Consider the following 26669-nt stretch of genomic DNA (forward strand, 5'->3'; position numbering starts at 1 on the left):
AGCATGGAGGAACTAACCATCTGGCATGGATTAAAAAAACAAACAAACAAAAAAAACATGACATGTAATACACCTGTGTTAAAATGGCCTGTGTCGTTGCCGTGCTTTTGTGTGCCAAAGCAGCAAGTGTAGGCATTGTTATTGTGCACGGCTAACCATCCTTGTTATTGATTCGGTCAGGATCTGCTTGAAAGCCACATCATCTGCAGGGTGGTCTCATCTAGTGGATTCATGACCATAAATTACCCCCCTGGCTCGGTCTGTGTGTGTGTGTGTGTGTGAGTGTGTGTGAGAGAGGGAGAGAAGGAGAAAGAGAGAGATCACAAGCCATACATCTACGTGTGGTCTGCTGCTGGTCACTGAGCGCAATCCAAGGTCACAAGCATCAACACATGACAGGAGAGAAAATGAGAAACAGGGAGAATGAGGGATGAGAAATGGAGGAGAGTGGAGAGCTAGGAGAACAAGAAAGCATATTCATATCCATCCTTGTATTTATAGCAAGCCTGCGGGGAGTGGGGAGAGATGGAGGTGGGGCTTAGTTTATGACATCCTCTCTCGGCAAGGGATTGGTGGGGTCTGAGTGTGCACTCGTCTGTATGTGTGAGTGCATGAGTGTGGTGTGTGTTTGTGTGTGTGTGAGAGAGAGAGAGAGAGAGAGAGAGAGAGGAGCTGTTTTCTTGTGTGTATTCAAGTGCAAGAGTGTAGAGAGAGGAGGGCTATTTTGAATGCGCACCTCAGTGAGGAAGAGCGAGAGAGAGAGAGAGAGGGAGGGAGGAAAGGAGGAGAGAGGGACGACTGTGTTGAATGTGTCACAAGGAGAGAAATCAAATTGGTGCGTGAAATCTGTGTGACTTAAACACAGGGTTCTCTGTTTCCAAGGGTGAGAGGGAGGGAGTAGGCAAAGGAGAAAGTGAAGGAGAGAGAGAGAGAGAGTGACAGACAGAAGGCTACAGAGAATGAGGTAAGGCTTTGGTGTTGTTTATTATTGATGCATGTGAATCAGAATTACTGTCTGTGTGTGTGTGTGTGTGTGTGTGTGAGTGAATGCCTGCCTGCAGCTTTGCTGCCCTTCTGATTCACACACACACACATGCATGTTTGTGCATGCATGAGTGAAACTGCTTCATTAGCAGGAAGCATTCTTTTCCTACAGCAATAACTTCACCAAAAATCGATCAACACCGGCTGAACACGGACTTATTCATGATCGAGGAATAATAACAGTCTTTAATCTTGTCTCAGTATGTCTCATATCTATGATCTATAAATCTATAAGCACATGTATGTACATTACCTGTTTGTGTGACGGCTATTTGTCATTTTAATTGCCTTGAGATATATGTGTGTGTGTGTGTGTGTGTGTGTGTGTTTGGTTGTACGTGTGTGTAGGTGGATGGGGTGATGGTTTTTAAAAGGAGAACACCACTAACGGTTAAACACTATAAGCCTGCTTCCTGCTTTCATTATCTCTAATCATGGATCGGTTTCAGACAGCTGACCCCGCCTCCTCATTTTTATCTTTCAGCATCTCGAACTAACTGATCCTCATGAGCAGTAAAGGGTTAAGAGCCTAGTAGTATCATCTTTTGGTCTGTACATTAGAACCGTAACCACTGAGCTAACACTCTCCTCTCGCCTCATCTCTCACTCACTCATGAGTGTGTTGTCTCTTTTTCACACACACACACACACACACACACACACACATTATCTCTCGCTCTTCATTTCCTCTCACACTCACGTTCTTCTTCCTTCATCTTCTTCAAGATAAAATCTTCTGCACTCACTTCCTTTCCTTCTGTCTCTTGCTGTCTATCAGCGTGTGGTCTGAATGATGGATCTCCCCAAGTTGTAATACTTCAGAGATGAAGGCAGAGTTCATCCACCTCTTCATTCTCTTCAAGGTTTAGGAGTTGAAAGGCTTCATGACTGACAGGCGAGTTGAGACACCTTCTTTACCTAACCGGTTCTATTGGTAGTGCACTTTATTGATTTCTGGTCTAGCCACAGAATCCATTATCGAAAAAGCTGGAATGTTTGCTTCTCGGCTGCTGAAACTTCGTCAAATGTTAGAAGGAAAGACATCTGTGATCGGTTTAATATTGCTTTGGGTTCTGTACAAAGTGACTAGAAGTGGAAAGGAAGTGTGGCCTTGCACATGTGTACAGTGTTTGGTACTATAGTGGCATGAGGAGGTGTGATGTGGTGAGCATGAACACATGTCGCATTAATGCTGTGAGAAGATAAACAGACTGTACAGAGCTTCTTTAACGCGGCTAATAATCCGCTTGGCTTAATCCTTTTGCTTATTATGCACTGCGGCTCTGTAATTTAGATCTATGTTTAGCAGGAAACTGGGGGATTTTGGTGTGCTGCATCGGGTAGAGCTGAGCATCTGTATTTTCAGGGATTTACCCAAGTCGCAGTCCATTTTCACACACTGTTAGTGCAAACTAAACAGACACTTACACAATATCTTTGCTTAGTTTTTGTATCCTTGAGTTCCGTACTGTAGGTTCAACCCTGTTCCTAATCCTAGAATACCAGCTGGGATCAAGTTTGCAGCCCTTTTGGGTTCTCTTTTCATCAAACCTGGTAATGTGTTTTTGTTTGAGTTGCTTTTCTGCTCATCGTGGTTGTAAAGAGTAGTTATTTGACTCACCGTAGCCTTCTAGTCAGCTTAAACCCGTTCCGCCCTTTCTTTTCTTACTTCTTATCTCAATCTCTGCTTGCTGGACGCTTTTTGCACCGTTCTGTCTAAACATTACAGACTGTAGTGTGTAAAATCCCCAGCTCAAGATCAGCTGTTTCTGAAATACACAAACCAGTCCATCTAGCCATCAAATTTTTAAAATATTTTTCATCCTAAAAAAAAAAAATAAACGCCCAGCTCTCGCCGTGTATCAGCATAATTGTCTGACATTTACATAATGTAAATGAATGTGAAGATGTACAGGTGTTCCTATTAAAATGACCATCAATTGTATATGCATGTGAAAATACTGTACTTGTGTAGTAGGTGGGTGGGTGCATGGGTGTGTGTGTAAACAATAAGTGTGCATAATGAGCTGGCTTGCTCCATGTTCAGGGAGAGGATAAGGTCCAGTTCTTGGTGTCATCTTTAGCCCACTGGGAGCGTAAAACAAGATCGATCTCATGGATCTCTAATTCCCTGCAGCTTTTTAACTCAATACAGCAGCCAGATCAAGTTTATTCAACCGTTTCCTTTCAGTCAATACTGCCCTCGCACGCATTTATTCCATCTCTTCATTAATATATTTCCATTTAAAGCAAATACGAAAGGACTGCATTGATGGTTACATAATTGGATGATGGGTGATTCCGTATTATTTGGACTGGCATGCGGTCTTAGTGGCTACTTTCATGTCTTTTGATAGCAAGTAGGTGTGTGCATGTGCTTTTATTAGCCGTTGAGGCAAACCATAAGAGAACGTGATTCACTCTTAAGTGCACACATACTGTAAGCTGACGTCTAGGCTGTTTTATGCTAAACTGCTAGCTGGGTCAAAATCTAATAATTGCATGCCTATAATAGCCGGGGATGTGATCTTTAAACCTAAGCCCTGTGCATGCTCTTGATTGTCTGAGTCAGAGGTACAAAAGATAAATGTGGGCAGTCTAGGCTGCTGACAGTGTTGTGCAGTGACATGCAGGGTCACTCATAGAAAGTTACTTAGTCATGCTGAACAACAACCCCACCACCATCACCCCACCGCCATATATCCTATACATGCACACAGAGAATGTACATAGTGTAAAGCTCATTGTGTAAGAGCTCCTACAGGTGCAAGAGCATGTCAGCACTACTACATTATAGAACTGCAGCTTCTATTAAAAAACAAAGAGGCAAATTTGGTTCCTTTTGATGAACAATCTTTTGATTTGATTTGATTGATGTGTGTGTGGTCAAAGGGTTATTTATTTATAATGTATCTAATCTAAATGTTCACATAATGCTTGGAATACCTGAGCTCTTTTATTTGGAAAAAAAAATAAACCTCAAATAAAAAAAGCAGGAGTGAGAGAGAGAGTGAGAGAAAATGAAAAATATGACTCAAGTCCCTCCACCCTGTAACAGGACCAACACACCCACCACACTGACGCATCCCACGCAGGATCCCCTAGGACGGCTTCGGTTCCCCACAATGACTCAGACGCTTAGAAGTGAATTTTAGAAATGCAAGGAAATGTTGGCAGAAGCGTTGTTCACTCGGCTCTCCTCAAGAACATTTCATCATGTTTGAGGATTATTAAAGTGAATATAAGTTTTCATACCGGTTAACTTTTAATGTACTGTGCATGCCACAGGTAATTCCCAAAGCAGTTTTGTTTATTGGTCTCTAAATTTTTTTTTTTTTTTTAATTCAACAATTCAGAGAACAAAGCGCCAGATTAATTAATGATAATGTTTTCCTAATGCTTATAATTAAAGCTAATATTTTTATAATGACTCCTTCATGTCTAAAGCAATTGAAATGAATTGTTTGAAATGTTGAGCAAAATGCTGAGCAAAAAGTCAGTAAATCCCTCAAGATTCAAATCAAATGATGGGAGGTTTGTATATAAAAGAGGGAGATGCTATCTGCTACACTATGCTTTAGATTACCCAGAATATAAAGCATTATGTAATTATTACTTATAAAAAAAAAGAAGTGTGAGCATAAAAAGAAGTGGAAAAAGAACTGGCCCTATTATTCTTCCCCTTTTTTGAACAAGTTAAAATAAATCTGCAAAAAGTCTTTAGTAACAATCCAGCTGAAATAAAGCTAGGATCATTCTAATGAGAGCATTCTGGTGTTTCTACAAGGGTATTGTCAAACCAGGATTGCGATAAGATCCTTTGTGAAATTTCACATGACGTAAAAGTGGTGGGCATTTACAGAAGACTTACAGGGACAGTACAGGGATGAGCCGCAGTAAAACATTTGAATGGAGCAAACATTTTAAAGGTGGCTTTATGTGTATTATAATTATAATATAATTAATTAATATTATATAATATAATAACCTACATAAATAAGGGATGTATGTCTATTATATTAAAATATAATACGTATTAACCCCGGCTGAGGCACCTCAGAGCCCACTGCAGTCATTCTCGTGAACATTCTGCGAATGGAATGCCTGATGCTTGACAATTGTCGTAAAACTTACCGAAGAGACACATCTGTCTGTGGGAACTGTACATACAATTATTCACCAAGACTAAGTGCACATTACAGGAACTCAGATGGGAGCTATTGCCACATAATCCTGACCTTATTACAGCAGTTTCCACATGTTTGGAGCCATTAAAGGAGTTCCTGGAAGGCCAGGGTTTCTGATGTGGCCCCGGCAAACATGAGAAAACTTTCTACATTGATAGCATTCAAGCCCTAGTGCACTGTTTAATTGTCTGAAATGTTAAATGAGCCTTCCCTGAACACCCCTTTGTTGAAGTGATTTTTAAAGCAAATCAGAGTAAAACAGGTGGAAAACAAAACAACAACTAAGGGCTAACAGCTGATCTAGCCTTATTTAGCGTTTAAAATGGGGCCCGTTCACAACAAGTCAGGGGAGGATCTCTTAGTATATGAGATTTATATAAAAAAAAAAAGAGAAACAGTATGGAATGTTTTTTTGTGTAGATACCCCCCACCCCCCTACACACACACACAGACGATCACTACAAATGGCTAAACATGACAGAAATGTAAATTTTGCAGAGTAGATTTCCTTTAAAGGACACTCTACCCTTTCTGAACAAGGCATCTCAGACACTGACGCAATAAAATGGAGGGTAAACACCTTATCATAACCACATCTCTACAGAAACCTAAGGCTTTCAGTACTATGTTAACAGGATGTCTTGGTGAGAGTGTCTGTGGTAAACCGGATGTGGCCAGGTGCACTGAAGCTAACGTTTTTTAAAATTCCTTTTGCTTACTGCCGCAAATTCATTGTTTGTTCCTCTCTTCTTCTTCTTTTTTTTTTATTACTTTTTACTTTACAGGCAATGACAATCACATTTATCCACTCACTCAGGAAGCAGATAAAGAAAACTACTGAGCCTCTTGCCTCTTCAGTTCTCCAGCTGAATCCATAAAAGTGCACAAAAGAGAGATCAACTGCATCGCTGAGGAAACTGAAAACTGTCGCTAAGCTGACTGAAACAGAAAGACACACACACACACACACACATCATTTCTCTTTTCCGTTCTCCGTACCAAAAAATTGAGTGTGTGTCAATGTGTGCTGATTGGCATTGACTGTAACTGGCTCTCCTTCTCACTATACAAAGAGCTGTGGGTAGTTTGAAGAGTTAAAGAGTTGTATTAACACACATTCAGGCACATATTTCTGAGATTCCTGAAACGACACAGGATTTTCCCGCAAGACCATGACGTCACATGGCAAGCTAAGGAAGGAGAAGGGGTGTCTGGCAGAGTATGAGACACAGATCAAAGGTAGGGGTCATGGTACTCTTTCTGGTTTAATTTCCTTCTCACTTTCACTTTTCATTTTTGTTTTTCTCTCTATTTTGGTCACGAGTGTAGTATGCATCAGTGACACTGTCTCTGTGTATCATGTCTCATGACTGTGCAGTCTGGGTGAACATGGGCAATGCATAAGACTCTTTTTACCTCCCTTTGTCCAGAGGTGCGTAGTCAGCTTTCAGAGCAGCTGAAGGTACTGGATGCACAGCTGGAGCAGAAGACGCAGCAGCTCCAGGATCTCAGTGATTATCTTCGCCGTCGGGGGGAGATCGAGGCTGAATATGCACGCTCACTGGAAAAACTCAGCGAGAGGTTCACCCTCAAGACCAAAAAGTACTTACCTTTTTGTTTACAGTACTGTGCAAAAGTCTAGAGTAAACCCTCAGTTCTTTATATTTTGCTTCCAAAGAGCCAGAGTTTGTGGATTTTTAATGTAGTCTTGACGAATAGTACTCCAGGCTTCCTGAAGAGCTATTTTGGCAAGTTTTTGTTTTTTCCGTTTTCAGTCACATTACATTTGGGCATCTTATTCAGAGCGACTTACATTTTTATCTCATTACAAATCTGAGCAGTTGAGGGTTAAGGGTCTTGCTCAAGGGCCCAACAGTGGCAACTTCTTGGTTGTGGGGTTTGAACCTGGGATCTTCCCAACCGCAGTCCAATGCCTTAACCACTGAGCTACCTCTGGCCCAGTCACTGTACCTGACCTGTTTTATGGGTAAATTTATTCGTTTGTTAAGCCAGAAAATAATCTATGAATCATTCAAGCAATAAAAAGCAACTAACTTAAGGCATAAACTGGTGGTAAACACACAATGTTTAGTATACTGATGATACTGAATGCTGAGTGGTTGGAATGGATGAGAGGGGAAATGAGGTTGCTGCTGAGGTTGTTACATAAACAACCAGATTTAAAATTCTATCTTCAGACACTTTGCAGTCCATCACAGTAAAAAAAAAAATCCCATTTCTCTAATTTAATTGACATAATTGAACTTAATATGAAGAAATGAGGTGGCTCAAGACTTTGTTTTTTTACAGGACTGGACATACAACTTATAATACAGCATGACAACATTAACAACTTGTCCGTATGAGCTCCAAGTACAAAAGGTTTTCACTTTATCTTTAAGGAAGGAGCTTACAGACCAATCTGTGTCCCAGTGCTGGTCAGTGCTGCTGACCCAGACCAAGCAGGAGAGCCGAGACCATAGCTCACTCAGTGAGATCTGCACCACCACCTTCACACAGCGCCTGTCTCACTGCATCGAGGACACACAACGTCTGGCAAAGAAGGTACACTACACACAGACACACATATTGTCTGCCTTCACTAATGAATGCTCCAAGGCTGAGTTTTCACAATACTGATTGTGTTGCAGAGTAAAGAAGTGGGTCTGCAGATGCAGGATGAACTTCTGAAGGTCACCATAGAACTGCAGACGGTAAGTGAACATTTGTAAATATCAGGCATCTCTGTGGTCAAACAAGATCAAACTAGATTAAACACGTTTTCGTTCTGCACCAGAATACTTAAGACCAGTTAGGGGAAGGGGGACATCTTTTATATCATCAGATTTATTGATGCACACAAGCTTCTCCTGCAAAGTGTATATGCACTTTTATGTTAAAGATGCTGTGCACGCCATTTTATATAATATGAGCATATTACTTAATCATTTTAAATATTGCTTCAGTGAATACATTTACATGGAATTATGTATGATTCGTTATTGGTCATTTGTTTAAGTGCTGCTTGACAGTCTAAGCTTTTTGCTTTGACCAACAAAAAAAAAAAGGTTGCTGTAAAACTTAACAAAAAGGAAATAACTTGACAAGGCACCTTATTTGCTGATCAACTTTGGAAGTGCTTTCCCTGTATTTGAACCTGCAACCTGCCTGTAAAAACACCCAAGAGTAAAAATGTTCTAAATCTGTTTTACCGAATTTGACATGAAGTGCATAGCGCTAGATTTACATGTATTGTATGGTAGAACCCTTTTTGGCTCCCTGGGGTAGGGCATAGATCCCCAACCCCAGTGGGCTTCTGTGGTCAAGCGCAGGTCATATGTCCTGATTAAACCAACCCACCCTTCTGCCAGCTGGTTGCTCTCTGAAAGTCTTCACCCTTCACAGAACAGCTTGCTTGTCACGAGTGTCTTGACTCAAGGCTCTTGGCATGTGTGTGTATGTGTGTGTGTGTGTGTGTGTGTGTGTGTGTGTGTGTAAAGTTGTAGAGTTGCCAAGACAAAGCTATCTACCAAATAAAAGCAGTCATTAGCCAATAAGCTCAGTCATGTGTGTGATTATTGTGTCATCCACTGTAGGCCCTAAAAACTTATCACCAGTATCACTCCGAATGTCTTGCCGCTGAGGGCAAACTTAAGGAAGCCGCACGACTTGAGGAGAAACAGACTGGCAAGGCATCTGAACTCAGTGTCGGCCAGTCAGGAGGGCAGAGGCGCAGCTCAGTGAAGAAGATGGAGAGGCTAATGGAAAAGGTAGTGCTGAGTGTGTTTTTCAGTCAGTAACATGCAGTTTTCTGTCATCTGAAGAAAGCACAGGAAGGTATATCAGTTTATATCTGTAACCCACTGCTTCCTCTGTGTGTGCGCGCATGTCTGTTTTGCAGAGGCAAGGGAAAGTACAAGAGACTCAGCTGAAGTGCACTAAAGCTCGCAACGATTACCTGCTCAACCTCTCGGCAGCCAACGCTGCCATGAACAAGTACTATCTTGAAGACATATGCACTCTGATTGACGTGAGTGTCACGATAACGTCTGTCTGCTCTCTGTTTTACTGGAAAATATCTTCTACTTCTCTATTCTGAGGTAGCAGCAGAACAATAATAGCTTGGTTCCCTTTGCGAAAAATTTCTGTTCATGATACATGGTTTCATCATGTGGGCTGTAAATATTAGGGAGTCTCTGGTTACCTGACAATCTGCAGCTTCTACACAGTCCTGAATTGAATTGTATCTTGTTGTGTTTTTGCGGAAACCACTCCCGTACCTCTGCAAGTGACAAAATATAAGTCCTATGTGTAAAGCTCAGGAAGGCTACAATCACTAACATAGAAAGAGGTACAAACGAAACACTAAAACATGAAGTATGTAAATGCCTGGTAGTCATTCTCAGACTTAGGACTGTGTGCTGAGGAGTTTCTGTGGAAATTGTCCAGGCTGCAATTCAGACTTCAGACGTAACTACAGATTACACTTACATTTACATTTAGGCATTTGGCAGACACTTTTATCCAGAGTGACTTACAAAAGTGCTTTAAGGTTTCCATCATTAGATATATTCTTATACTGGTATACGGGGTTAGTAACATAGAAACCTAGTAAACTTTTTTTTTTTTTTGGAGAGGAAACCCAAATACCCAAAAATTTTAGTATAGTCGTCGCTTAAAGATTTCCAGGGACTCGGCTGTATGGACATCTAGAGGAAGTTCGTTCCACCACCTAGGAGACAGGACAAAAAAACAGACTAGATTACATACAGCCACTCAGCCATTTAATGAGTTTGCAGAAAAAAAGTTTGTCCTTCACGTGCCCTTGATCCTGAGATTCATGGTCGGGGTTGTAATGGAATCCCATTCAAGGGCATCAAAACCTAATCTGACAGTAAGACATTAATTTAAAAACATTTCTGTAAACTTTTCATAGAGTGCATAATTAATTCATTATAGTTTCTATAAAACATTATTAATAATATTCATTATTGTTATTTTAATTTTTATAAATTTTTTCATCTTGTTTGACTGAATTTTATTTGGAAAAGAATTACACTAAACAGAGACTGAATTTATTTATTACGAATGTTACATCAGAATTAACAAAATGATTGGCATTCATTTTTCATTTGACAGATATATGTAGGAATTGAAACATATTGGCAATATTATACTGTATATAATCATGAACATGGTTTGCGATTTCATAACCTGGATTTTGTATCTTGTGGCCACAATTATTATTGTATTAAAATTAAAAGTAAAAAAAAAAAAAAAAAAAATATATATATATATATATATATATATATATATATATATATTTTTTTTTTAATTTATTATATTTATATATTTATTATATATATATATATATATATATATATATATATATATATATATATATATATATATATATATTTTTTTTTTATTGTGTCTAAGCTTCAAGTTTTTTGCCGTTTTAACTTCCAGTTAAAGGATGCGCTGGATCAAGCGCTCTTTTACAAACTGCTGCTTAATGTCACAACCATGTCTAAGATTAATCCAACTTTGCAACGATAATACAACTAGGGCTTTTCATGCAGATTTATAACCAAGATACCAGTCTCCTATTTGAGATTTATTTAAACGCTTTCCATCATTTCATTTTCAATCGATTTACACTATATGAACTAATCTGTTCATCATAACAGCCCGTAGCCTACAGTATATACTAGTTCTAGAAGACATTTTGCTGTGTCTTTTTGCAGTGCACGGATCTTGGCTACCACCTGTCCGTGACACGGGTGATGCGTGGCTACCTGGCCAACAGGAACCGGGGACATCAGAACCTGAAGAATGGGCTACAGCAGCTTGAAAATTCAGTGAGTGCTTTGGACCAGGGCCATGACCGAGATGCCCTGCTGCAGGCCCACAACGCAGCCTTCTGCCTGCCGTTCCACTTTCAGCACCAGCCGCACGAGGGAGACCAGGTACTGTAACAGACATACACACACACACACACACCTGGTGAGAATCTGTACTAGGATGATCCGACATACTTTATACTCAAGGGTGTGTGTGTGTGTGTGTGTGTGTGTGTGTGTTGTGCATCAGGTTTGTGAGGTGAGTGCCGACTGCCAGGTGAGGTATGAGATGGAAACCAGATACCAGCAGTTGCAGTCCAGACTCTCTACCGTTACCCTGGAAACAGATGAGGTACGTATAAACTTGCATAAATTTTAAGACATCACGTCTCATCTCTCTTAATCATAAACTCTCTTAAGCACACTATTTATTGTGGAGTGGTTTCTGTTCTTTCAATCAAATGAATACTGATTACTAATTTCAGCCTGCACATGTTTACATCAAATACACATGAGTTAATGATATGTGTGCTTTCATATTACATATTTACAGTACATACCGAGATGAATGTGACTTATATTATATTCATCCCACATTTTTTTTTTCGTGCCTTTTTTTTCTCGCAGGTCAGTAAAACCCTTAAGGCGACCTACGCTGCTCTACTGGAGAGCATCTGCGACGATGACTGTAACCCTGTTTCTGACGTCTCAGCCAGTCTATCGCAGGAGAGCACAGGTGATGGCCCTAACACCAAGCTGAGCTTAACCAAGCGCCGAGCGAATCAGCAGGAAACAGAGATCTTCTATTTTAACGTAAGCACAAAATTCGTTAGGTATATATAGACTCGGTTTATATGAGCATGCATGCCAGTGTTCTGTGAATATAAATCGACAAACAGAGATCACTGTTCGTAAGATTAGAACCCCGAGAACTGTGGTGTGATTATTAATGTTCTTTTTATTCTTTCTCTTGCAGAAAGTAAAGGAGTATCTCAGTGGTAGCTCTCTCATTTCTAAACTCCAGGCCAAACATGATCTGTTGAAGGAGGCCATAGAGAAAGGTACACACACACACACAAAAAAAAATCTATATTTCAATCTAAAAAAACGCACGAGAGAAAAAAAGGCTTACATTCTGAAGGTGTGCAGATACAGTAGATTTGATTTTGGTCTTATTCTCTCTCTTTACTTTTATTCCTTTTCTCCAGCTGAGGCAGTCGACAGAGATCCCTCCAGGTACAGCTTATTCTTTATCTGTCTGTCTATCTATCCTTGGTTTTTGGCACTGTTCACACATGTGTGTGTGTTGCTGACACTGGCCACAGCCCAGACAGCATTTGTTCATACAGTATTTGGACTGGTTGTTTAGAAAATCCTGAGCCAGAGACACTAAGCTCAATCTGGAGTTTCCTCCCAAATCTAAAAATCTCAAGGAATTCAAACATGAGGTTTCATCAGCAGCACACCTGTGTGTGTGAGTGTGTGTGTGTGTGTGTGTGTGTGTGTGCGTGTGTGCATGGAAATGAAGTGCATGTTTGTTGCATGCATGTAACGATACCATAGTTTCACAGTGGAGTGCGGTGTATGTATTTCCCAGAACGCCGTCTGGTAGGTCAGTGCGTGTGCGGAAAGCCAGGCCTTGCTCCCAGTATCACCACAAACTCTTCTCTGGAGACATGCTGTCCTTCATCCAGGTACAGCCCTGTGCTCCATAACAGCCTTTAGCTGGATTTATGATGCGTTACTGCAAAGCTCCTTTCTGCAACGTTACTCCTCCCTTCAGCTGCTCAGCTATGAGATTGACTCTTTAATCATGTCGCCATTGTTTCACAGTGCTCATGTGTGTCTTGCTTGTTTGGGTTTTGCCTGGCTGAAATGAACCGTGCTTCATTGCTTTGCTTTGACCTGCAGTTCCTGAAACGCTCTACCTTGCTGGTCTGATATTCAGAGATTTACTGTATTAAATAAAGAGGGGAAAAAATGATCTATTAATGCATTTGTGACGGTTAATACAGTAATACGAAAATGTGCAACCATCTTCATGCTGCTTTACAGTTGAACTCAAACTGTTTCTCCATTAAAATCGTATTTCACCATTTCCCTTGTGTGAGCTGCCGAAACAGTTCCTGCTCAACTGCTGTGTTTTGTGCCTGCATGCTTAAATTATTGTGTAAGGGGCTCTGAATTGATGTGTCATTGTGCATTTGTTCCGTGAGACTGTATTATTTTGCTCCTGTTTTTTTTTTTTTTTTTTGGAAAGAACCTTATGCGGAAAAAAGCTATTGTCATCTCTGTTTACTTCTATTTAATAAAAATGCGTGCACCTGAAAAAGAGCAGTTTAGGTATTTAGGTAGCAGTGATTTTTTATATATTTTTAAGGCAAGAGTAAACTTTAGTTAAGCCACAAAAATGCAGTTATTTTTGTTGTAACTATGCATCACTGTCCTTATTCATTCATTCTTTGGTTAGCTGCCATATGTACTATGATGCCCAGATACAGTACAGACTGTCCTCATTGAGCATCAGTGCTTTTTTGAGCTTATATATTGTAAGGTCAATGATTTGAGAATGTATGTACACTTGCATGTCTGCTGGATATATCCAGATAATCTACATTTACTGTAGAAAGGGCTTGGTGGCCATGGATCAATACATCACACAGCTGCCAGTTATACTAATCTATTTAGCTATAGAGCACATTTTATTCCAAATCCCTTAGTGCATTATCGGCAAAATATAAGACAGCCAGATAGCCACATGGCCAAAATTATGTTCCTATTTCAAAACCATGGATATTAACCCAAAGTTAATAACAACCTCCACACTTTTAGGTTGACTTTCTTAGCATGAATCAAGATTATTTATACCAAAAGTAAACGGCATTTTAAACAAGTATGTTTCTTTAAACACAAGAAGTAGTGCTGTTGTGATGAATATCAGCACTTGAAGGTGCACATCACAGCAGTGCTGATATTCATTATCAAAAGATTATGATTTGTTTCTTTATTTAACCAGCTCTTTTGCTCTACCAAGAAATATCCTTTCGTTGCTAACAGTTAGCAACCGACCATTGGCATAATTACCAGGCATAAAAGTAGTTTTAAATTCATAAAAGGTGAAAAAAATAAAACATGAAGGTGGTAGACAGTCCTGTAAATCTCATAAGCTGCGTCCAGTGATGGGTCGTTCATGGACGATTCGTTCTTTTTGAATCTTTAATGTGACTCAGAAGAACAAGTATTCTCGAAGAGTAATTTGTTCATTTTTTACCGTGCGCATGTACAGTATAGGTTATGTACAGAAAACAGAAATGAGTAGTTACCATTGAGTCTTTGCTCTGAATCGTTTGTTCTTTTGTCACGTGACTCTCATAGACGCCATGCAGTGTAGTACACAAGAAACTGAATTGAGCAATTTTTCTAAATGAGTTTTCTAGCCTGATTCGTTCGTTTCTTTTGTCACTTGACTCCCATAGACGCTAGATGAGAGGTGAGCTGCTTATTCTCTTTATCATAATTTGTCCTTAGCTGCACTGTAATATTTTCATTACTGGAAGTATAGCCAAAATATGTGTAGGTCTGTTTATGGAAAATTTGTACATTTTATTTTATCAAAAGAAGAAAATGACTGATCAAAAAGAGATTTACTGTATTCATTTTAATGAACGAGATTTAAAGAACCGAGTCACTTAAATGATTCAAGCTTCCGATCGCTCATTTTTACTTATTCGCTTTAGAATATCAACTTGTTAATTTCTGGGTTCCGGGGTTGAATCCCAAATAGTGTTGAATGGAACACTTTAGGGCTGCAACAACGAATCAATTAAATCAATAAAAATCGATTACTAAAATCATTGGCAACAAATTTCATAATCGTTGTGTCGCGTGATGCGGAGGCATTTGATTATTTAAAAAAAAAACTTTAGTTAAGCACGGAGCGGAGTGAACACACTCTCACACACTGATGACCCTGTGTATAACACTGTGACCATGTGTGTGTAAAACATATTGTATTTTGCGCGCGTGCAAAGCAAAAGCAAGTCTCATTAGGGATGTTAATAATCCATGTTCTCTCTCTGCTCAAGGCTTAGCCTCCTACTTTCGCCTTCACAGACACACACACACACACTCTTTCACTCTGCTCTACACAACAACACGTCGCAATTCTTTTCAAAGGTAAAGTGCAGGTTAATTTGTTTTATTTTTACTTTACAGCAGTGGTTCCGTTAGTGTTTTTAAAAATTAGTGTTTTGGAATACGAGCCCGCTTCCAGAACAAATTATGCTCGTAATCCAAGATTCCACTGTATATATTTGGCAGATGTAAAGCATACATGTTTTTTTGTAAGTCCATTTTTATTTTATTTTATTATTACTATAACAACTCAAGGAGCGATATGTTTGTGCACTTTCTAGAGATTTTAGTTCTGTTTTTGAATAAGGGTTGGAAATGAATGCTTTTTTTGGTTTTTGTGTTTTTTGAAACAAATTAATCGATTAACTTGTGAAAAAAAAATGAATCGACAGATCAATCAATTATTAAAATAATTGTTAGTTGCAGCCCTAGAAAACGTGTTACTGGAAAAGGTGTTATTGTAGGGCGTACAATCCATCACACACAAGTAGTAGAAGTAGTGCCCTTGATCAGGGGTTAAAGTGCGATTTGGAATTCAGCATAGTGTTACGAGCTAGCTAGCTTTGTAACTGTAAGTAAACAAACAGGGATGGTTCAGAGGCATGTTGGAATGACTTGGAAGAAATTATCAAGGAGTGAAAGTGTTATCATATCAAGATATCATAATGTTATCAGATGTGTTTTCTTGCTGAAAGTGCTTCTGTACCTGGTTTTGAACATAATGTGAGTGTAATTATTGGTTATTAAAACACTTGTGATGGTTATAGTTAACCCTCCTAGTGCTGTTATCGTCTATTATTACCACTCATAAAATGCCTCTCGTCCAATCAGATTGCTCGGTTGGAACTAACTGTTGTATAATTTTCATTTAAAAAAAAAAGTAAGTAAGATAGCTTTCCCAATCTTCTTTGGATCACCTAAAGACAAACATCTTGTGCACTGGTATATATCTACTATTTGAATGTTTCAGGGTGTTTAACAGTATTGTGTACAACATTGTTTATGAAGTTGTTTGTTTAGCTTGCTCTTAGCTATGAAGATGTTTATTTCTGATGTTCTCGTTGATTAGGCACAGTACAGGGGCATCGTTGATAGCTTTTAGGTGACTGAGAGAGGTTTACGAGCCTGGTGGGACTGCCATCTGGCCAATGCTTATTTAGCGCCACCTTCCTTTCTCTCCTCTCGGCATCTTTCTGACTACCTTTCTTTATATTAAATAATCAAAAGGTCAAACTGCATATTGACCAAGCCATGCTTTAACCAAGCCCATCTTTTTCCCTGAAGTGGTCACTAATCTATGGGACGTACAGTACTGTACATTCATTACGACGCACTGTGCTCTATAATGCAGTCAGGACCACAGAACAGTTTCCCTCTTAAGTCAGTTATCAGCGTGGGTGGCCTTTGACTTTAAAATGCACAGATTTCTGGCTGAGTGGTTGGAAATTAGATTTACGTTGAAAAAACCTGGACTTTGTTTGTTCCAAGCCATGCTGACAGTGGATTACCGTGAGTGTTTGAGCTGTGGTGTCCTGTTCCTTTGTGTAAATGCATTAAAATTGCTGTTGCTGCCTGCTGAATATAAATAGAGGAACAAACGTAGACGTGTGCTAATTGCTTTTCATCTGGCTCTTCATTCTGTGTTTTTTATCTGTCTCTACCATCTACCCCTTTTTCCTTTCTCTTCTCTTCCTTCTTTCTTTCCACTTTCCATTCGCTTTTGGTTGCCTTGCCATTTTTTCTATCTGTGGATCTCACACCTCCTCTCACTTATGCCAAATTTTCTATGTCTTTCTTTCATTTCTTTTCCTTATTTCCCCCCTTTTTTCCCTATAACTGTCCCGCTGGCCGGTTCATCAGGAGAAGAAGGCGGATGTCAAGGACTCAGGTACTGCTTTGTTTGTCATAGGCATTCCTTCCCACTACCTAAACACTGCCTGTGTACACTATGCACTACTCACTCTTCTTAGTTCGCAGCTTTAGATTTGCTTGCCATTCTTATTTCCTATCTTACACATATCTATGCATCACAGCACTGTGACGTTCTTGACGTTTTGATCTTTATTCTTCTCAACCTGCCTAACAGAGCTCTGGGCAGCAGATCCCCTTAGTGGTGGAAAGCTGTATTCGCTTCATCAACCTCCATGGTGAGTCCCGGCACCAGCCCTCCATGACTCATGCCCCTAGAAGAATTATGTATTTATAATGCAGATGAATAATATATTTGCTAATTGTTGCAAGGTCTGCATCATGAGGGCATATTCAGAGTGCCGGGTTCTCAGAGCGAAGTCAATAATATCCGAGATGCATTTGAAAGAGGTAAGAAAATTCATTTAACTCTGCAAATGTATTCACTTATTGTTTAATCGTTTTCAAATTGTTTAGTGAATTTTGGTGTCTCATCAAAAAATTGCTGTATAAACCTTTTGGTGGTGATTGCTATTATACAGTAGTTTGTAGTGTTTATACAGTAGTGTAGTTTGTATTGTTTATACTATTATACAGTAGTTTGTGATTATTATTCAGTTGTTATGGCACAGTGGAATAATGGAATTTTAACCACCTGTGAATAAATGGAAATCTCTTATGAAGAGTCACACTCAGTCCTCTGCTATATATGGGCACCATAGAGTTATATCTTGTAAGTAAATTTTTCATAATGTTCCGGCATTCATACAGGTAACCTCCTTCCACTGTTAGTGATAACTGAATGGACTAAATGCAAAGAAGGCCTGGTTGGCCCAAACAAATACATTTTATTAGGGGATTAGCGTGATGGTTATAGAAGATCCTGCTATAAAAATTGGCAAACTCCAAATCTCTGAAGATTCAATGCTTCAGACTGCATAGATGCCTAATGGTTAACACTGTCACCTTGCCCCTCAGGGTTTTGGGTTCGGTTCCCACGTCGATTCTGTGTGTATTTAGTTTACATGTTCTCCCCGTGCTTGGTGGGTTTCCTCTGGATTCTCCAGTTTTCTCTCACAGTCTAAAGACATTTAGATAAGGCTAATTGGCATTTCAAAATTGCCTGTAGATGGTCCTTTGGAGAAGGAAATGGGAACCCACTCCAGTATTCTTGCCAAGAAAACCCCATGGACAGCATCTAGGAAGGCCAGGTGTGCTGTGGTCCATGAGGTCCGGACACTTATTTTTAGTGGCTCTTTAGTGGTTTAGTGATTTATTAAGAGAACTTTTATGTCATCAATGACAACCCACTCATTTCTGAAAACTTTTTCAGCTTTAACGGGATTTGGATTATATCAAGGTATCATCTATGCAGGATGTAACAAATGTAGCATAATCGTGAAGACACTATTATTAAATACCTGGAAAAAGGAGAGAGTATGGGTAAGGGATATTGATTCCTGATGGTGATCATGTTGACAACAGTACGCAATATAGTCTCTGTAGATTGTGAGGACAAAAAGAACACGCTTTGTTATTACTGAAAACTATAACAGAGATTTTCACCGACTGACCCATCTCAGGGCTTTGGGTGATGTGTTTGGTTGAATGAATAAACAGGTAGTATTATATCAGACAGACTAGACAATAAATTCATGCTCTGATTGCTCTATCTATCCGCGATTGCGTTATCTATTGGTAGACGTGGTCATGCTAAAAGTGTGGAGCTGGTGTGGATTCTCTGCATGGCATTGGTGTCAATGCAAACACAATGAGTTGATGTCTGAACCCATCACCAGCTAGCTATTTATCAGTGCTGGTTGGATGCTCAGTTGGTGTAGGTGGTATGAGATTTTGTAGTTTATAAATATCTCTTGATAGTTATCAGTAATATGGTCAACGAAGCAGACTAGAGAAAAAGATTTGTGGTAATAGCCAAGCGCATAATAATCGCATTGCTTTATTATAAACTGTCCAGTTTAAAACGCCTGTCTAGAAGGCCTGAGCACTAAGAGCACCTTTTTCTATGTGATTTTGGCATTTGTTGATGTCAAATTGGCAATCTGCTTTGGTTTTTGGTTGGGGATCATCTGCTTCTCCATGGTGACCAAAGGCTTGATCAGGAACAGCCAGTCAGTTCTTTAAATAGATTATTCGCTTTCTCTGCAACGATGGTTAGTGATGTCTTCAGGTTTCGAACTGAAAACAGAAAACCTAAAACTCTAGTGTATTATATTTGTTGTTGTTCTTCTTCTTCATTTTATTATAAGTTAGTGGATAATATCAAATAATATGCTAATAAGGAACAATATCTTCCTTAAACAATTATAAAAATACATATTTATTGCATTTAATATGTAAATCTTTCTCCAGGGGAAGACCCTTTGACAGACAGCGAATGCGACATTGACTCAGTAGCAGGAGTTCTAAAACTGTATTTCAGAGACCTGGAGAAACCTCTCTTCCCAGAGGAGAGCTTCAGTCAGCTGATGGAGTGTGTCCGTAAGATATCAGTCTTGCACTTTTATGTTTGTAGGCTAATGAATCGATGTGGGGATGTTTTATTGTACTACAGTGCAACCTTTATCCTTTAAGTGATGATTTAGAACATGACATCCTATTGATTGAAGCTACTCCAGTGTCTAATGCACACAAAGTGATCATTTACATCTGTGTTTCTTTAATCCACCCTCTGTGTGGTATTAACAGAAATTGAGAACATGGCAGAAAGCGCAGCTCAGATGAAGCTAGTGGTCTCATCCTTCCCCAGACCCGTCATCATAGTGATGCGCTATCTGTTTGCCTTCCTCCATCAGTGAGTAATGCTGTCTTTATTTCATCATCATGGGCTGCAAGCACAAATAGGAAACAATACTATAAATGATTTCCCGATAGGAAATTTCGTTCATGGTTAAAACAAATAATAATGATAATAGTATTATTTATTAATAATATTATTATAACTTATTAATTCATTTCTTGTCAGGCTACAGGACACCTAAAAACATTCAATATCTAGAGTTACGCAATATTCTCAAACCTATTTTGTCCCCCACTGGACTACAGACATACAAACAAAATGTCACCAAAGAGTATTTCCTTTAATTTGTCATATGTCTAACAAAATGTTAAAAAAAACACTACAATACGAAATAATCAAACACTTTTTTTATTAAGACATTTATTATTATTATTTAATATACCTCTAGTGTGTGTACATGTGTGTGTATATATATATATATATATATATATATATATATATATATAATTATATATATATATATATATATATATAATTATATTAATATATATACATATATATATATATATATATATATATATATATATATATTAGAAATATGCAAATGACCTTGTAATTATACATATGAACAAAAATATATATATTTTATAAGGATACTCAGACTCCATAAATGATTTTTATGTTATACTTTGCTGCCAAACTTTTGTCGACATTTACACCTTCGAGACCTACTGTATATTAAAAACGAGAAATAAGCCTAGGGTTAGTGCCATGATACCAAGTCTTTTAAAGGATTTTATCCTAAATTGTCATACATTTCTTAGTTTCACTACCTATGCACACCATGCAGTCCTATTTCTCATGCAGGGGTTTTGTATTTCGATAAATAATTCTATTAATCTTAATTTTTTTTCATTTGGTCATTTTATGGCCGCATTAATCCCAAACACCTACGGAGGTAAAGATAAAAAAAAAAAACACCACATATTTATCCCCCCAATAATCAACTCTCCAGCTTAGATGAGCCTGTGCCTACTGTAGGATCAAATATATCTTTGTGACTAACAGGAGTGGGAACAGGTATGGTCTTCTGCTCTTGTTGCCCATGTGTCAAATAGTTAATTGTCTCGTGCTTTCTGAGATGCTCTTCTGCTCACAACAGTTATAAAAAATGGATATTTGCACCACTATGGCCATCCTCTTCTAATATAATTTTGGACAAGGTCTTTCTTGGATGTTCAATGCTGAAAGCTAAATAGTGGATAAGACTATTTAGGCGTAATCTTATTCCTGATAAGTGTTTTTATAGGTGTTATTTGATTGCTGAAATGTATACAAATAGTGTATTTGTGTCTGTGTGCAGTGTTTCTCAGTACAGTGATGAGAACATGATGCAGCCCTATAACCTGGCTGTGTGCTTCGGGCCCAGTCTGCTAAGAGGTGGGGCTGAGTCAGGTGACGCAGTGACTCTGCAGCCCCAGATTAATGCCCTGGTTAAGAACATGATCCTCCAGCATGAGAGCATCTTCCCTGGTCCTGCTGAGCTTCCAGGCCCTGTCTATGAGAAATGCATGACCCTGGAGCAAGAATACTGGTGAGACTCTTCATCACTGGTGGTGAAAACATCTGCTGGTAATGCTAGACTAATTCTCTTGATTTATATCCATTAATATCTGTCTTTCTTTCTGCAGTGAACCTATTACAGAGGAGGGTGAAGGAGAGACTGAGCATGCTCCAAGTGAAGATGGTAAGGAAGTAAAATGATGCCTATTAATTTAATAGATACACTAAAGGAAATTATGATGTATAAAGTTTTTACTATTCATGAAATGCAGTAATACTTGCACACCTGTGCACCGGGTCATGAATGCTAATTTTTTTTTGTTTGTGTGCTCATTGTCCTGCTTGTGTGCTGTTTGTTTCATGTGCCATCATGTGGGTTTTGTCCATTGGCCACGTTGTGTTGTTTTCTTGCTCTTTTGTGCATATACGTGTGCATATTTATGGCTGTACAGAATGGGAAGCTGTGGCTATGTTTGATTATGTTGCACGGTCTCCAGCCGAGCTGTCCTTCAAGCAGGGGGACCACGTCCTACTCCACAGCAAGGCCTCTCCTGACTGGTGGAAAGGAGAAGTAGGAGGAGTCAAAGGCCTCATTCCTCATAAGTACATCAGTGTGCCTGAGGGGTGAGAATTTCATTATGGATTTCTTTATAAAAGTAATAAGGAATAAAAACTATTTCAAAATAAATGTTTAACTAAAACATTTTGGCAAAAACTAAAATGTTTTTTTTTTTTTACTGGCCCAAAATCTGGTCCAAGACTACATGGCACACAAATATTTGCTTATATTATGTCATATTTAGTGTCATTTCATCATCTTTTTTTTCATCATCATTTTTAGTTTCATCTCTGCTGGATTGGCTTTTAAAAACTAGTTATACGTTTATCCACTTGGCAGCAATCTTTCAAATGCATACAGGGAGACGCTTCTGTTTGCTTAAATAGAAGAGACCCATTATTTTGAAATAGATCAAGATAGTTGTTTAAAATATAAATATAAAATTATGCAAATTAAGTTTTTTTCTACAGAAAGATAAAAAAAATCTGCCTTGCTCTGGCTATCGTGTGCACATGATTCGCTATAACCAATGGAACAAATATATCTCTTTTTTATGTCACTGTAAAGGATTCCCCTCGCGGTTGGTATGCTTAACACTGTACACTTACTGTAGTCAGACTTAAGAACAAATTGGACTTACAAATGTGCTCACAGAGCAAAACTTGTTCATAAGTCAGAGACTACCTCTATTTTATATTTAACCAAATGAAATCTTCAGTTTTTTGCAGGTGCCACCCACTAGGTTCCGTCCCCCCCCCATTTTTAAGCCAAATTTGCCTATTGGTCTCTAGATGTGTATTTTCATTAGTCATTATGCCTATCCATGTGAGACTAGGTACCATTTAAGATACATACTGTATCAACATAAATGTAACATACTGTAGATTGTAAAGCATATACAGTCTCTTTGCTTAACTTAAAGTAAATATACATGTATATTCCCACATACATCCCTTTTCCTAATAATACTCCATTTTTACTTAGTTTGTCACATCCTGAGTTAGGATCATTTACTGTATTTTCCTCTAACACAGGGTGGAGCGAAAGCAAGACAGAGGGAAGAGGGAGGACAGCAAAGGAGGCAGCACAGGAAATCTAGCTGATGAGCAGCAGCCTGAACACAGCACTCGGTGTGTCATTAGCAGCAGATATATTACAAATATCCTACTGCTTTAAAGCTAAACTTCCCAACCCTGGTTCTACAGGACACCCTGCCATACACATTTTTGTCTTTTATTTACAAAAAAGTTACTTAATTGGCTGGTTCGTTAAATCAGGTGTGCTGGAGGAAAACACTAAAATGTGCAGGGCCAGGGTTGAAAACCACCGCTTTAAAGCCTTGAGATATAACTGCTGATATCTTTTATGTACCTTACTCCCAGCATGCGGGTAAACAGTGATAGTGCGTCACTGCCGGGAAGGCAGCGGACCTCCAGTGGAAGTGCTGTTGTGGTAGGAGATGGAGGGAGTAGTGGAAACATCAGTCCAATACGTAAATTCCCAATTCAGGTACCAGAGGGCCGGCTCTTCTTCCCACCGCAATCACCTGGCATGGCCCGGCAACTCACAGGGTAGGAGAAATTGCAAGATACCAATAGTTATTTTATACCAAAATATTCTCTTACCGCATTTAACCATTTAATATATCACATTATATGATGAAATAGCTTGAAACGTTAAGGATCTTATAGGCACTTCTTCAAAAATATAAAAGGCTCTGGGCTACTGATCAGAAGATTGGGGGTTTAAGACCCAGAACCTCCAAGCTATAACTGTTGAGCCCTTAACCTTATTTTCACCAGGGGTAACATTATCATGGCTTACTCTGTGCTATGTCCCAACGTCATAGAAAGTATTTCTCTGAACTGTAATGTGCTTATTTCATGGCAAATGTGAGCGGATTCCATCTCCTGAGTTAAACTTATTACAAAACTGCCATTTTCAGTTTCTGTCCATGCATTGATTATGCTTTCTTTAATTAAGTCTGTGTTTGATATTTATTTCTGAGTCTGGAATTCTTTTAATCAAAAAATGGAAGATTAATGTACAAATACATTCATCTGCATAGAAGCTGAGTGTAAAAAAAAATCAGGGCTGCAAGATTGTTATAATATAGTCATGGCCATAAATGATCAATGATCAATAACCAATAATATGAAACTGTGACCAAATGGTATTTAACCTATACAAGCAGTTTGACAGCAAAACACAAAAAATGCTATTTTATTTATTTTGGGAATTTATCTCTAACAGGTTGAAAAGTATTATAGTGCAATATAGAAGCAAATTCAGAAGCTTCAAACTTCCACTTTTTAAGCAAGCCATGACAGGTCATGGCCCTATTTTCTATCAAAAGCCAATTGCATCACTTTTGACCAGCTTCACAGAATAGCAGCTGCCTTAAGTGAATGTGTGAAAGCGAATTGTTCACATAGAATCAAGAGATTTGTGTGTGTGTGTGTGTGTACTGTACATATATACTCAGCACAAAAAGAAACCTCCTCTGACTTTTAACTGTTTTTACTTTCAGTAAACTTAATGTGTAAATATTTGTATGAACACTAAAAGAGTCAACACCATAAGACATAAACTAAAAATGTTTCACAATGTGCCCTGAATGAAAGGAGGCTCAAAATCAAAAGTACTAGTCAGTATCTGGTGTGGCCACCAGCTGCTTGAAGTACTGCAGTGCATCTCCTCCTCATGGACTGCCTATTGCGGACAGTCTGAGCACTGATGGAGGGATTGTGTGTTTCTGGTGTGACTCGGGCAGTTGTTGTGGCCATCCTGTACCTGTCACGCAGGTGTGATATTCGGATGTACCGATCCTGTGCAGGTGTTGTTACACGTGGTCTTCCACTGCGAGGATGATCAGCTGTCCTTCCTGTCTCCCTGTAGCACCGTCTTAGGCGTCTCACAGTGCGGACATGGCGATTTATCGCCCTAGCCACATCAGCAGTCCTCATGCCTCCCTGCAGCATGCCTAATGCACGTTCACGCAGATGAGCAGGGACCCTGGGCATCTTTTCTTGGGTGTTTTTCACAGTCGGTAGACAAGTCTCTTTAGTGTCCTGCGTTAATAGAACTGTGACCTTAAATGCCTACTTTCTGTAAGCTGTTAAGGTCTTAACGACCATTCCACAGGTGCATGTTAATTAATTGATTATGGTTAATTGAACATGCATGGAAAACATTGTTTAAACCCTTTACAATGAAGATCTGTACATATATGTATGGTTTTTTTTTTCAGTCTACATGAACGGAGACATACCTTGGACAGCGTCAGGCCCATTGGAGGAGCAGCAGAGAAACAGGCAGTGCAGTCAGTTGATAAGGTATAACTTACTACATCTTCCATACTTATTTTAGTGTATGGACCCAGGCTCTTTAGTATTTGAAAACAGCAACTGGTTTTCATCTCAAACAGAAACACAGTAACTCTGATTTAACATGTTTAATGAGTTAATCTTGATCTTGGAATGATTGTGTGACCAATATTTGGCTAGATTATGCATTGCCTTGAATATACTGTATGACACACACACACACACACACATTACACTACCGTTCAAAAGTTTGGGTCACTTGCAAGTTTCTTTGTTTTTGTTTAGTGATTTATTTTCTACATTCTACAACAATAAAAAACTGGGGATTTCAAAACTATAAAATAACATATGGAATTAGGTAATTACGTAACAATAACAAAAACAACAGTTAGTTGTTATTTTAAGACACAGAGGGCAGCCTTTCTGTAATAGTTCCAAGAACAGTATTGTCAAGTGCATTTGCAAAATCCGTCAAGCACCATAATGAAACTGGCTCTCATGAACCTACCTCTGCCACAGACGAAAGGTTCATTTAGATTTATCAGCCTGAAAAATGTATGTGTATGTATGTATGTGTTTGTGCGTGTGTGTGTGTGAGTGTGTGTGTGTGCGTGTGTGATTCTTGATTTGAACTGAGTAATATGGTATACATATTATGTTATCTCTCTCTTTCTTTTGTGCATCCCCAGGAGGTCACCCGGCAGATGAACTCAGTGTTCAAAGAGCTCCTTTCCCGGCAGCCTCCTCAAGACAGTAATGTTTCACCAGCAATGTCCTCCTCCTCTTCCTCTTCCACTCCCTCCACAGTGTCTAGTGCACCTAATCGGCAGTCCATAAAGAAGCAAACAGGATTCAGCCTGCGTAGCCGAGGCCTCTTTAAACCCTCTGACCAGCAGGACTGATGGAGGAGGGACAAAAGAAAGAGCGCAGAAAATGCATGAATTTAAGGCAAGGGCAAAAGCTAACATACAGCAGAGATTAATATATTTTTTCTAAAGTATTTGACGTTTGTGAGACCTCAATTCTGAAAAAAAAAAAATCTATGAAAAGTGACTTTGGTTCATGTAGTGCCAGTGACTGAGTCATTCATAATGTATTGAAACTATTCACTGGTCATGTCACTGTTTTTGTTTGTGCTTAATATAATTTTAATGGTACGGTGGAACCTTTTTATATATTTTTTTTATTGCCCTGTTTTAGTGGTCATTCATGACAGTGATGTGCAGTGGAGTAATGTAATTCTTTCATTGCCATTATGTACTGTTTTTACCATGCCCTTGCGACAGTGCCTCCTGTGGAACTCATATTTTTTATCCAGAATGCATTGATTGCTATTTAGCTATG

General features: G+C 38.9%; 1 protein-coding gene across 3 annotated transcripts; it reads left to right on the forward strand.

Annotated features, from left to right (window-relative positions):
• Positions 1-656: 656 nt before the first annotated feature.
• On the forward strand, positions 657-26330 carry arhgap4b (Rho GTPase activating protein 4b). 3 transcript variants are annotated; one of them, XM_053482253.1, is made up of 24 exons: positions 657-964; positions 6017-6470; positions 6662-6833; positions 7634-7796; positions 7883-7945; positions 8828-9001; positions 9133-9261; positions 10979-11200; positions 11325-11426; positions 11702-11887; positions 12051-12135; positions 12283-12310; positions 12672-12768; positions 17295-17355; positions 17450-17527; positions 19490-19618; positions 19826-19931; positions 21241-21471; positions 21569-21624; positions 21893-22064; positions 23034-23129; positions 23382-23570; positions 25250-25334; positions 26015-26330. In XM_053482253.1, the coding sequence occupies exons 2-24, from the start codon at positions 6404-6406 to the stop codon at positions 26225-26227; spliced, it is 2904 nt and encodes a 967-aa protein (XP_053338228.1). In that variant the 5' UTR covers positions 657-964; positions 6017-6403; the 3' UTR covers positions 26228-26330. The 3 variants fall into 3 exon arrangements, with proteins under 3 accessions (XP_053338228.1, XP_053338229.1, XP_053338230.1); XM_053482254.1 differs by having other exon boundaries at positions 21938-22064; XM_053482255.1 differs by lacking the exon at positions 12672-12768 and adding an exon at positions 17069-17096.
• Positions 26331-26669: the final 339 nt, after the last annotated feature.

Source organism: Clarias gariepinus, chromosome 22 (assembly GCF_024256425.1).
Source record: "Clarias gariepinus isolate MV-2021 ecotype Netherlands chromosome 22, CGAR_prim_01v2, whole genome shotgun sequence".
Taxonomy (NCBI): Eukaryota; Metazoa; Chordata; class Actinopteri; order Siluriformes; family Clariidae; genus Clarias; species Clarias gariepinus.

Bases quoted from the DNA above. Each gene is read 5' to 3' on its own strand.
- arhgap4b (XM_053482253.1), top strand. From the start codon at position 6,404: ATGACGTCACATGGCAAGCTAAGGAAGGAGAAGGGGTGTCTGGCAGAG. The intron at 6,834-7,633 runs GTACTTACCTTT...TTTATCTTTAAG, and splicing joins TTCACCCTCAAGACCAAAAA to GAAGGAGCTTACAGACCAAT. The intron at 17,528-19,489 runs GTAAGAAAATTC...ATCTTTCTCCAG, and splicing joins CCGAGATGCATTTGAAAGAG to GGGAAGACCCTTTGACAGAC.